The following is a 12,213-nucleotide window of genomic DNA, read 5'->3' as shown; positions in this document are numbered from 1 at the left end:
TTGTCTTGGGTATTCTAACTGTCTGTTTTCAAAGTTTAAAGAACTGCATTATTTTACCCTTGAGAATGGCATTTTTATGTTTACCAGGGAATTAGACCCTTGTGAGTATATCTGCAATGAGAATTGTAGCACTGTGGTAGTTAAATGGATGTGATAGATAAATTTGCAGTGATTCAAAGAAGAGGCATCATGATCTCGGTTGTACTTGGTCAGCCTTTCTCAAAGCCACTTTTACTTTTAGCAGGAAGACCAAATTGGTATAAGTTTGTGAGAAGGATTTCATAAAGATATAGTTTTTTTTTCTTTAGGTAAAGGAGCATAATTTTCATATATCATTATGATAATGGAAGTGGCATGTGACATGTTATGTCTGTGTTATTTCAAGCTGGAAAAGTAGATATTTAGACCAGTTTCAGTGTGGTTTCATACAGCATCATGTTTAAACAAGCATAATGCTCAGGCCTTGTGGACAAGTCCAAACGAAAAGAACTTTAAGGAGTGAGGAGATTAAATATGCCTTAGAAAGTCTTAGAGTTTGTTAATGTCACACATCTTCTAAACAAGCTGGAAGAGGGTGTAATGTGCATCAGCTTGGGCTTAATTTAATCTCATTTGGAGTCTTCATTGAATTTGGTCTTGTCTCAATAAAGTACTGTATTTGCTATGAAAGAATCAAAACAAGTCTATGAATGAAAGAAACCCTGACCCTACTGAAATCAGAGACAAAAGTCTCATTGAGAGCCAGGATTTCATCTCACATGCCTAGAATTTTTCAGAGGCATTCGAGAGTATTGCAAAGCCCCTGTAAGATTTCCATGTAACAAAAAAAAAGTTCAGAAGTAATGTGCATTCCTCTGCTCACAGACCCTTCCCATAAGGAACCTACCCACCTTCAGAGTGAGTTTTGGCTGTGGTTTTCACAGGTTCACGCTTTCCTTCCCTGAGGCAGGCCTCTGAAATCCAATGCTCTCTGTGTGATAACAATTTTCAGGGTTTTGTGGATGCAGCTGTTAGCTGTGCTCTGGAAAACAGCCGTGCTTTGGCTGCTTCGTGGCTTTCAGTTTTGAGCTACATATCTGGATAAGATGATGAATTCTAGTTTGACAAAACCTGAGTGGGACTTAGGGTATCAGGTGTTGTTGAGCTCTTTTTTCCCATGTCTGTCCAGAAGTAGAGTGACAAATTAACAGAAGACTCTGTGTTGGTTGCGTATGGGTTTTTCTGGCCTGATTCTGTAGACTTAGCTTGTGAATCCCACAGTGAGCCCAGTGGTGAACACATCGGAAGGCAGCAGGAACCTGCATTACCCTGTGCTGTGTATAGGCAAGCAGTTATATTCCTGACTGCCAGGGGAACCTGCTCAACAAATCGAGCTGTAGGAAATGGGAACTGCCTGATGGAGCACACAGAACGAAAGAATAAAGGCCTCTGAATTTCGTTTCTGAGGCTGCTGTGCTCCAGTGATTGATTTTTATATTAAATTTACTCTGTTATCTCTTGACATCCCCCACTTGCCTACACACACATGCAGGTTTGACTTCATGCCAGGTGTGTGGGAGCTAGTTTCTCCTCCAGTGTTGGTGACCTGGAGTACTCTTGTTGCTTTGTGGAGTTATCACTAGTTACGGCATATCTGAGATAATATGAGAGACTTTCCTGTGCAGGCGCAGCAAGGAACCCAAATTCAGAGCGTGCACAGCCCCTACTTTGATGCGAAGCCACAAGCAGCCCCTGGGAGGCAGGGACAGGCAGGCAGCTCTGCTTTCACGTGTGCGTATGCACGTCCCACAGATGCTGGCATTGCTTTCAGAAATTGTGGGTTACTTTACAGCAGCATCTGAAGCACTTAAGCCTTGTTGTTAGAGTGGGCTCATCCAGGATGATCTAATGAGAGTGTAAGTAGATGTGCTGTTCCCTCCTGCAGCGGTTGGAGGTAATGAGGCTGCCGTCCTCGGAAGTGTAAAGGAGAGCGGTTTGTCAGTACTAGTAGGAGTCATTAGGAATAGAGAGGCTGCACAGGAACCCCAGGAAATACAAACCAACAGAGACATCTGTAAAGCCGGATGATACCACGCTGTCTGCTTTTTACCCTACACATTATACACCATTACCAGATCTCTGTAAACAAATTACCTGTGTACCAGGTACAGGATTAGCCAGCATACATTTATGGATGCGAGCATACTTAGTTGTGTCTAGTTGAGATGAAGAGCGAGGCGTAAGAAGGGTTTCTTCCCTGTATTTGTAGTGTTGGTGACAGAGGTATTACAAGTTAAACATGTCCACATTTTGATTACCAGTTCCCAACAGGTAAAAGGTGCTTATGACTCTTCTGTTAAGACAGTCCACAGGTTAATAAATCCCTTCTGATTCTTCTCTTTCATTGAATATGCTAATTGCCAATGGAAGCAGAAAGGCAGAATGACTTGTCTCTTTAAAGGTTACAGATGTTAGAATTAATTATATCTTGAGGCCATCTCAATACTGGTTTGTTTTTTTTTCCCCTATAAAACAATGACTTTGATGAAAAGTGACTCGTCATTTCTCGATAGAAACGAAAGATATCAGTAAAATCAGCTTAACGAAGTTAGGTGTTTCAACATCATAGTATTCCAAAGGCTGGACAAGTAGAACACAACATTGGAATTGCCAAGTAAAGGACCATAGTTTGAGATATAACAATGTTATTTAAAATAATTGTTCATACTGCTTTTCAGAGTTAGTAAACCTAGCACTTACTGTTACCTGGCCAGAAGCTGAGCATCGCTGTGCCCAGAACATAAAACCACCACCAACTCATATTGTTGAAAGAACATCATGTTTGAGGGATATCATGTACATTAAGTCATTCAGGGCGGAAATATCCAAGTGGTAAATACAGAATTTTGCACATGCATTCTTCTGGACAAATTTTGCACGGCCGTGCTCCCTGAACTGTGCATATATTTTTTTAAACCACGTATGTGCAGATGGGTTGACTTGTATACTGGTAGAGGCCTCTGTGGCACGTCTCTCTTAGTGAGGTTTGTAAAGAGCACTTTTTTTCCTCCCTTCTGGTGCCTTTTAGTTCGGCAGGTGACCATTCAAGTGAAAGGGGAAACATTGTGTAAAGAAAACTTCCTTTCCCACCCACCCGCCACCACCCAATATATAAATAAGAACTGTGCTGAGTCCAAGATTTTGAGTCCCCTAACAGGACACAGGAAACCTGCAGCTGAAAGGAGGCCTGCAGTTTCTTCTTTGTCCATTTCTCAACCCCTCTCTTTTTTCTTATTCTCACTTTGTTAATCAGCTTTTCTAGATTTTTTTTTTTTAAGCCCTTTTTCATACCTGAAAGATGGAAGGGGGGTGATGGTCCCCAGCTTTTCACTGTTGTAGTCAAGCACACCCATGTAAAATGAGTGCTTACATGGATGGATTTTTTCTGGGCGAGTTTGCACTAGTGTGAAGAATGGCACGAAGCAGAAGGCAGCAACATTATTTTATGGTACACACACAGTCATGTGTTTGGATAACTGGCTAAGTCTTGGTGCTTAGGGACCAGCTCTCTTGCCCTGACAGACACGGGAACTTTCAGGGCCATAGGACTCCTGTGGTGAGTTGTTAGGAGGCAAAGAAATAGTCCTAGTAAGAGCAATCCTACAAATGGAACAAACCGCATGCACAAAATGGAACTTAAGTTTTTAGACATTAGATTCAGATTTGCTGAATCAGTAGTGGTGCAGTATTGTCACCAGAGCCAGATTTGACATTGACAGAGATTTGAGGTACAACCAATGATGCAGGTGCATCCACCAAGTGGGCTACATTGCTTTACAAATTATTTTGCTATATCAAAAATTTCCTACCACAGAACTAAACCAGTGAAAGAGTGTGTATAGAACAGTTATGCCTTTTGATATGGCCCAAGTGACCTAACAGCTATTTTCCATCTCTAGCTTCTGAATGCTTTTGGTTTAGGGAACTGTAGTAACTGCCAGCATCTGCTTCTGTCTGCTTGGGAGTTGGTTTCATTTTGGGTTTGCATATCAACTACTATGCTCTGTGCCTGCAAATTTAACTCCAAATAGCAGTCTCTGTACTAAATCATTGCCAAGTAACCTTCCATTCTTCTTTTCCACGCTGCCCATCTAATCACAGCTGCGAGCGCACAGCTCCTGCCTGCATGCCGTCAGAATGAGTCTGAGCTGCTCAAACCTCAACTCCAGCCTGAACATGAATTTTTGTCTCTGCAGGAATATCAGGAGAAAAAAAAGTCACGAGGGCTACCAGTTCTTGTTATTGTTTGTATTTTTGGTTCAACTTCTTTTCTCCCTGGAGGTTTTGATTCCACTGATTTGTTTTGTTCTGTTTGGGTTTGATTGGGCTTGCTTTTTGTTTTTTTTTTTTTTTTTAATTGCTCTCCCTCTTCTCATTTTGTTTTCTCCATTCTTTCATTGGAGGCAATGAGCCGTCCAGCGGTCGGAACTCCCCTGTCCCCTATCGGCCCGACAGCCGCCCTCTCACTCCAACTTATGCTCAGGCCCCTAAACATTTCCATGTTCCAGGTAGGAGCTGGCACTGTATGTGTCTCGGTGTCCTGTCACAGTGTAGAATGTAGCCTTTGTAACTTCTGTCTTGTCTCCATCGTTTCATGCTGTTTACCATGGGGTGTACCCACAGGGTTTGGAACTGCCTGCTCCTGGGCTTGCTGAGAGGAGCAGTGAGTTAAGAAATGAAGGGGATTAGTTGGGATTTTTGTTTTCAGGGTGTTGATGGCCTATGAGCTGGTTATGAGCTATGTAGGGCTTGATATTTCTTGTGGTTGCACCAGCTGAGCACCGGCGTAACTCTGCTGACTTTGGAGGAGTGGGTTTTGATTCACAGTGACACGCAGAAAAGAGTTGACCAGTGAGCCATTACATATGTTCTTCGCTCAATTGTTGTGACTTGTTTCAGTCCTCAACTAAGTAGTTCTAGTTTAGCGTTCCCTTTTTTTCCAAAGCAGGTGAGGATGTTTCTTCTTGGGGAGGTTTAGGTTGGACATGAGGAAAAGGTTCTTCACCCGAGGGTGCTGGAGCACTGGAACAGGCTCCCCAGGGAGGTGTCACGTCCCCAGACCTGACAGTGTTCAAGAAGAGACTGGACAATGTCCTCAGACACATGGTGTGAACTGTGGAGCTGTCATACGCAGGGACAGGAGTTGGACTCGATCCTTGTGGGTCCCTTCCAACTCAGGACATTCTATGATTTTACTTGTGTTATGCAATGGCTTGGTGTCCTCAGAGAGACTTGCAGATCCGCAGGGGTTTGTATGCCTCAGCAGTCTCTGTTTTGAAGCGAGCTGTGCAGTTCTTCCAGCCTCGGAGAAACTCATCTGTCTTGGATTTTGACGAGATGAGACTGGTGTGTCCCTAGCATTGGCGACATGCATCTCCTGACTGCACCAGTGCCACCTGAAAGCCTTCTTATGTCCAGTTATTCTTCAGGTCCCCTTCAGTCATGTATCCCTTCGCGCTGCCAGAGGTCACTGCCCTTCCTCCTTCCCTCAGATCTGGCAGATAAACTGTTTGTGGGAACTTATTTTTCAGTCAGCGTGACCTGGGCCTGGCTCAGGTATGCCGGTTTAACTGCTTAAGCTAACCTGGCTCACCGTGACTTGCGTAAGCTGTAGCACACTTGCATGAGTAGCCCTGAGTCCCAGTGTGGAGCGTGGTGGCACAGCTGTCCTCTTGAGCGGGCACAGCGCAGCCACAACCTGCATTCCTGTCCTCCTTAGAGCCCTCTGCGGTAGATGTGCGCAAAAGCCCTGCATGACTACCCTTGAAGTGTTTGTACTTATTTGCTGGTCAAGTAGCCGTACCAGATCACTAACAAGAACCAAATACCTCAGCGTCATGGTGCGCAATGAATTTGCCTGTTGAGTGAAGGATGGAGAGGCCTGCAGATTTCTAGGGTTAGCTTTCCGTCATGCCAAAGGCTGAGTTGTGTGCTGTAGCGCTTTAATTGGATCTGCGATACACAGCATGTATTTCTACAATGCTTTTTCATCTTTCATTCTAATGTAACGGAAAACTTTTTTTACAGGCAGTATCAAGTAGCAAAGTAGGTTTCTGATGTTAATTTTCCAGTTCCCAGTGTTTCGTTTTGGTCTTCCAAAAAGATTTTGACAGATTTTGCACTGTAGCACTAGTTTTGGATTAGCTTTTGTATTTGTAGGTGTCCTCAAAACATGAAGTGCTGGTTTGGGTGGGGAGGTAGTTTAGACCGAACTAGTTCCTGTCTTAGATAATTATTTGTAAAAATATGGTATCTTTTGGACATGCTGTAGATTTACTGCATTAGAGTTCCAGGAAGTGTTTTTATTGAGATTTACATTGATAATGTGCAATGTGGTGGGTCTTACATTAAAAAATTACCAAAAAAAAAAAATAAAATAGAATCTATCCTTGTGGTTTGAGAATTAGCAGTGTATCAGTTAATAGTGCATAAAGCATCCCTTTAACCCACAGAGGTGTAGCTATTGTTGACTGTTTAAAACTGTGTCAGGCAGCTATGTTGTCCTCTGGGTTTTGAAGTGATGGTAGCTCACTGCATTCTCCTCTGCTCAATCCAGCCAGTCAGTTGGAAAGAAAATTGAGCCAACATGAATGAAGCACAATTTTCCGCAGAAGTTATTTGGGGTGGTTTTCCCCAAATGGCTTGTGTCTTCACCATTGAAATGTGTTGCCTGTTCGCATCTCCTCTCTTTTATCCCACTGACAATCTTCTGAAAGTTTAAGATGTTCATAACTAACTTGGATGCATCCACATGTTACAGAATCAGCTCCAAAGGACTTCATGCCACATGTCTTTGACCTTCCACTTATTTTTGTGTTTTCTTTTCTTTAAATAATCTGATTTTGTGTAATGCTAGAAATAGCTTTCTGGCTTTTTCTTGTGCTACATCCTTGATTTGGTCTGTCTATTGTTTTAGTGTTGGAATTACCTTTATCTACAACTGAAGTGGTTTTCATATTCCCATGTTTCTGTTTCTTGATTTCACAGATCAAGGTGTCAACATTTACAGAAAACCACCCATCTACAAACAACATGGTAAATGATCTTTCACTTTTTATGTCAAAAGTGGAGTGTCAACTGAATTAAAAGGCATGCAGACTAGTGAAAAGCATTCAGTTCTTACTTTGTAAGCATAAAGAATTAGTAGTCCAAGCTTGAAGCAGCTGGTTTTGCATGTCCTGCTGAGTGACTACATTTTAAAGCATGTTGTTTCATTTGAATCATATGGTTTACATCTTGGCTATGTTGATATTAATGGCAAAAATTGCCATTAACTGGAATTTTGCTGTCTCTTTAGCGTTATGATGCCTTCCTCTATTTCACTTCTTTAAGTTTATGTTTTCAGAATTGAGGTACTGATCATGTTAAAATGGAATAACAGCAGACTGTTCTCTGACAGGGGCTTCATGGGATATCCTTATTCTATACACAGTACAACAATTATTTCAACAGCAAAGGTGGAGATGTTATGATCAGACTGAAATTCCAAATGTACCTGTGGCTTTAAGAATCTTCAATTATTGATGATAATACAGATGACATGTCACTGAGAGGACTGATTTGACTCTCGAGCCCTGCGGTACAGCTCAGTGCGCTGTACTTGTTTCCCCAGGTGTTTGGATTCCGGGTTGGACAGCAGTGCTACTGCTCTGATCTTTTTTGGTGTAGATGTTGTTATGGTGACTCTGAACTGACGCCAATGGTAGGATCCCACTGCCCCACCAGTCCTGAGCACTGCTGAGCACGGTCCCAGTTGGAATGGAGAGTGTTCACGTGTTCACTCCTCCCTTCTGCTGTCAATAGAAAACTTGGAGTAGGAGATGGTTTGGGTGTAACGTGGTGAAAGACGGATGACTCCACTTTTTAAAGACTTTGAGTTTGCATCTCTTTGCACACCCCTTGTCCAAAGAAATATCTTTGGGGTTAAGCAGCAGATCCGCAGGACTGCAGGGTGTAGGTGAACAGTTGGCCAAGAACCAGTGAGCTGAGATGATCAGCAAAGCCTGGGAAGTCAATTCTGTAGTCAGGAGTGCGCATTGCAAATAGAACTGCTGTGGTTTTACATCAGGGTTTTTTCCTCTTTCTTTTTTAAGTTTCAAACCATATGCTCATTTTGGAAAAAGTCTTAACGTTATTTTTGTTTTGCTTTTATGGTTTTAATGTATCTCCTCACCTCCCATTAACATGTGAATGTTTAACCACTGACATCACCAATTCTAATACGTAAGTACTGTTTGAAGTCATGCTTTTGTAAACTCTGACCAGCTTCCTCCATATCTGCAATTATGCCTAGGGCTTCCCAATCATAAAGTGCCCAGAATTCCTAATGGTATCCAATACCAATGTTCCTAAACTACCCGGAATGTGTTGGATGAGCAACACAGTGCTTCACTTCATGAACAGATGTCTTTCTGTTTAAAGGAAACAAAAAATATATATATGTATATTTATAGAGGGGGCAAAAACCTCCGGAATCCTTGTTTCTCATATGATAGCTTCATATAAGAGAGAGGGTGATTTGAGCTAATAATTTGCAGATAAAAGGTAGTTAAGGCTGAGTTTAATGTAAACTGCATCCTATTGGAATTTTTTTAATATCAAGAAGTGAAAGCCATAATGCAAGTGAAAGCCATAATGCACATCTCACATGCTTTTAAGAGACTTTGGCTTAGACTGAAATCTGAAGTGGATGCTCCACTACTGAGATATTTTATTGATGAGGTTCATTTCATTGCAAGTGCCTTTCCCTGCCAAGCTGATCTGAATGGAGTTTACTATTTATTAATAAACTCACATCTGCTTGTATTACTACTGCATGCTTATAAGCAAGGGCATGCAGCAGACAAAAAATTCCACTCGCTAAATAAACATATTTGTTTCAGATTTCTTTTTGCAGCTTTTCACAGAAACACAGGAAATAATTAGCATCAGTAGAGTTAAAATTAGTGCTGTTCCTCTGAACTATTTGTTTTCTTGCCCTAGAGGGAAGACAGATCAGTACATAAATCTGGCTTCATCTTCACTGATAATCAGCTGTCCTTAAGAGATGCTGGCAAATACTGTTAGATTGAATTTTCTCACTCTTGCCTTATCATTCTAACACTGTGCAATCCTAGTAAAATGCAAAGCTGATTTGGGGTTATTTTGGGGTTGGGGAAGAGGGAGGAGAGGAAGATTTGATTCCAATCTCTTGGCAAGAGAAAGACATTACTTTGCTTCAAATTGCAATTAGAAAAGCAAAACATGAGCATGTTTGCTTTTGAATATAACTTCTTGTAAAGTATAAAATGTTGCCAAAATAAGGAAGACCTTTATACTGATGCAAGTTATGACATAGCTAAGTTCCCTGATTGCCATCTAGATGCAGCTGCTTTGGCAGCACAGAGCAAGTCCTCCGAGGATATCATCAAGTCCTCCAAGTTCCCAGCAGCTCACGCACCAGCACCCAACGAGATCCCAAAGATTGAGACGGACCACTGGCCAGGTCCTCCCTCCCTTGCGGCCATAGGTATGCAAAAAAAATGATACAAGCAATGCGGCTTAAAAGGTACTGGTAACCAAAGCAGATTAATACTGGAGCTGTAGAAATGGGGAGTGATTGTGTCCACTCCAGGTGTTTGCACAAAGTGCAGTTCTCTGGTGAGACCTCATGTCTGTGAATTTAAAACTATTGAATCAAGTTGAGTAGAAGAGGTTTTGCTTAAAAAATGTGGTGTGACACACAAGCCTGACTTCTTTCAGTTATTGTCTATTTAATCTTTTAGTCCTAATCTAATAGCAAATATTCCACAGAAAATATGATTGCTTCCAACCACATGGCTGTTTTCATGGCGAGAAGCAATGACTGATGTGGAACTGTAAATGGACTAAAAAATTCTTGATTTTCAGAGTTATTCTTTCTACAGACTTTGTAGTTTCCTTCTGTGTTGTTGCACTACAGGTATCTTTTATTTAAATCATGTCCATGATCATTTTTAATTTTTGTTTTGCATTTTTCTTTTTCCTCTATTAATTTTTATTGACCCCCATAGCATAAAATAAGCTATCTAGCCTGGTTCATTTATGAAGTCATGTCTGAAACACTGAAGGTGTTACCTGTTCCAGGCTTCTGTGGATGAGAGAGGATGGTTTTCAACGCAATGGGGTTTTCACAGAAGTAGTGGGAGAGATCAGTGACCAACTAAAGGGGCTGCATATGCAGTGGCAATTTTTTGAACTTGTCTTTTATATAGGATTTCAACCTGACAAACATTAAAGTCACAGTGATAACATCTACATACTTGAAAGTCTCCAGACAATGCTTGTTATAACTACAGCATCGTTATACCCCATGTCTGAGGTGGAGCCTTTGTGTGGAATTTTGGCTCTCAGCTCAGTCTCTAGGCAGTGAATGACAACTTTTAAATATCTCTAGTGAAACTGCTTTGTATATTGGCTATCAGGTGGTTTTGTTATACCTGAGAAACTAAACAGGACTGTTTGGAAACTATAAAGATAAAAATGTGCTCGTGGACATATTTTATTGAGAAATAAAAAGGCATCACACAAGATTAATCGCTAAAAGCAAACCCACAAGCCCCAGGTTTTTCAGCTGCTTGTCTGACTTTCTGAGGGTGATATTTTGCTTACAGAGCTAGAATGAGCTCAACTGTCAAAAAATGGAGTATTACTGGTATTGCAGTGACAAGTCTCACAAAAGCCTGAGACACCAAACAAAATAATAAATAATTTAAACACAGTTGCAAAATTTAGTTTTCATTCAAATAAAACATTGAGTTTCTCTAGCACAGGGTTGGTGAATAACTATATCAGGAAAAAATACAGCTTGCAGCAATGTCACATTCTGTGTATTCATGCAAGTGTCCTGGTGTCCAAATTGGACTATTTCTTAATGATATTCAAGAAAATAATGATTATTCAAAACCAGTACAGAACTAAAATGTAGGACACCTCTTAGTTAATTTCAGCTTTTCCCAATGGATCAAATCAGTTTGCTTCATTTTAGACTAAAAATAATGCCTTCCTTATTCCAGATATGAGTGTCCATTTAGCAGATTAGTGTAATTTAGTTTTCCATTTGAAATGTTAATTCAGATTTGCTTTTCTGAGTCTAGATAAAAGTATAAATGTAAATTAGATTTTAAGTTTTGAGCCACTGGTACAGTTACTGGTGCCGTTAAACCCCATGTTTCCAGAAATAGCAATCTGAGCTCGTTTTTGTCTGTTACATTGATTCATGGCTTCCGTATCCAGGACTTGCTTGGTTTGGAACTCGTGTTAATTCTATAAGAAGCCTGATAGCCACAGGGCAGGCTATCCAAGAGAGTTTCATTAAGAGTGAGTTTCGAAAAGGTCTTTTGAATCTGCCAGAAAATACTGCTTTGTTTGTTCAGTAAATCAAACTGACCAGGACTTTGAAGTAGCATTGAAACGTTCAAGTTGCGGTTGCACTGATACACCAAGTTCTGTCTGTGCTGTGGTTTTCTGGAAGCAGGAGCCGACATGAGGCGCAGATCCAGCGGCAGGGAGGAAGATGATGAGGAGCTACAGCGGCGCCGGCAGCTGCAGGAGGAGCAGCTCATGAAGGTGGTTATGAGCTTGTCTTCGTGCTGGTTCTGAACAGCATCCAAAAAGTGCCCCTTTGCTTTCTGTAAGCAATTTCTACTGATGCCTTGGCTTTATTTTTTTCTTTAATTGCCATTTATAGCTCAACTCTGGTCTGGGACAACTGATACTCAAAGAAGAGATGGAAAAGGAGAGTCGCGATAGGTCAGCCCTTTCTGCCAGTCGATACGATTCTCCAGGTAATTCATGTAGGCAATAAAGCTAATAATGAACAGTGTATAGTGAGCACCACGTATACACGTATCAGGCAGTCTCCCAGAAGAGAAGCCACTGGGAAGACAGCTTAATAAGTGAATTGTGGTGTTCTCCTCTCAAAGAGTGGCCTAATTCATTAGCTGGTTTTGGTGAGGGGAGGAGTGTTGGGGTTGTTTTTTAATTAGAAGAAATATAAGGTTGATGATTTTTCAAGCAATTTTGAGGAGAGAGATTTTCTAATGGAGATGAGGAGTGAGGTAAAATATTCACTGAGTGGTACATCACACACATGCTAATAGGCTGGGTTATTAAATTGCAATAACACATTTTGCTTAAACTGGTGGTTCCTGTCAC

At 41.2% G+C, this 12,213-nt stretch overlaps 1 protein-coding gene across 27 annotated transcripts in view; it reads left to right on the top strand.

Annotated features, from left to right (window-relative positions):
* The window catches only part of ABLIM1 (actin binding LIM protein 1), a gene marked incomplete at its 5' end in the record, with an annotated part of 210,397 nt that overhangs the window by 187,809 nt on the left and 10,375 nt on the right, over positions 1-12,213 (top strand). For 15 of the 27 annotated variants that reach the window (XM_082052516.1, XM_082052514.1, XM_082052511.1 and 12 more), the window contains 5 exons: positions 4,443-4,547; positions 7,027-7,074; positions 9,401-9,547; positions 11,534-11,625; positions 11,747-11,843. In XM_082052516.1, coding sequence (XP_081908642.1) covers positions 4,443-4,547; positions 7,027-7,074; positions 9,401-9,547; positions 11,534-11,625; positions 11,747-11,843 — 489 coding nt within the window. The remainder of the gene's footprint in view (positions 1-4,442; positions 4,548-7,026; positions 7,075-9,400; positions 9,548-11,533; positions 11,626-11,746; positions 11,844-12,213) is intronic. The other 12 variants (XM_082052506.1, XM_082052522.1, XM_082052518.1 and 9 more) reach the window with 5 other exon arrangements.

The sequence above is a fragment of the Streptopelia decaocto genome (assembly GCF_964273445.1).
Source record: "Streptopelia decaocto genome assembly, chromosome: 5".
NCBI lineage: Eukaryota > Metazoa > Chordata > Aves > Columbiformes > Columbidae > Streptopelia > Streptopelia decaocto.
Note: the sequence above shows the minus strand (reverse complement) of the source record. Positions and strands in the feature narration are given on the sequence as shown.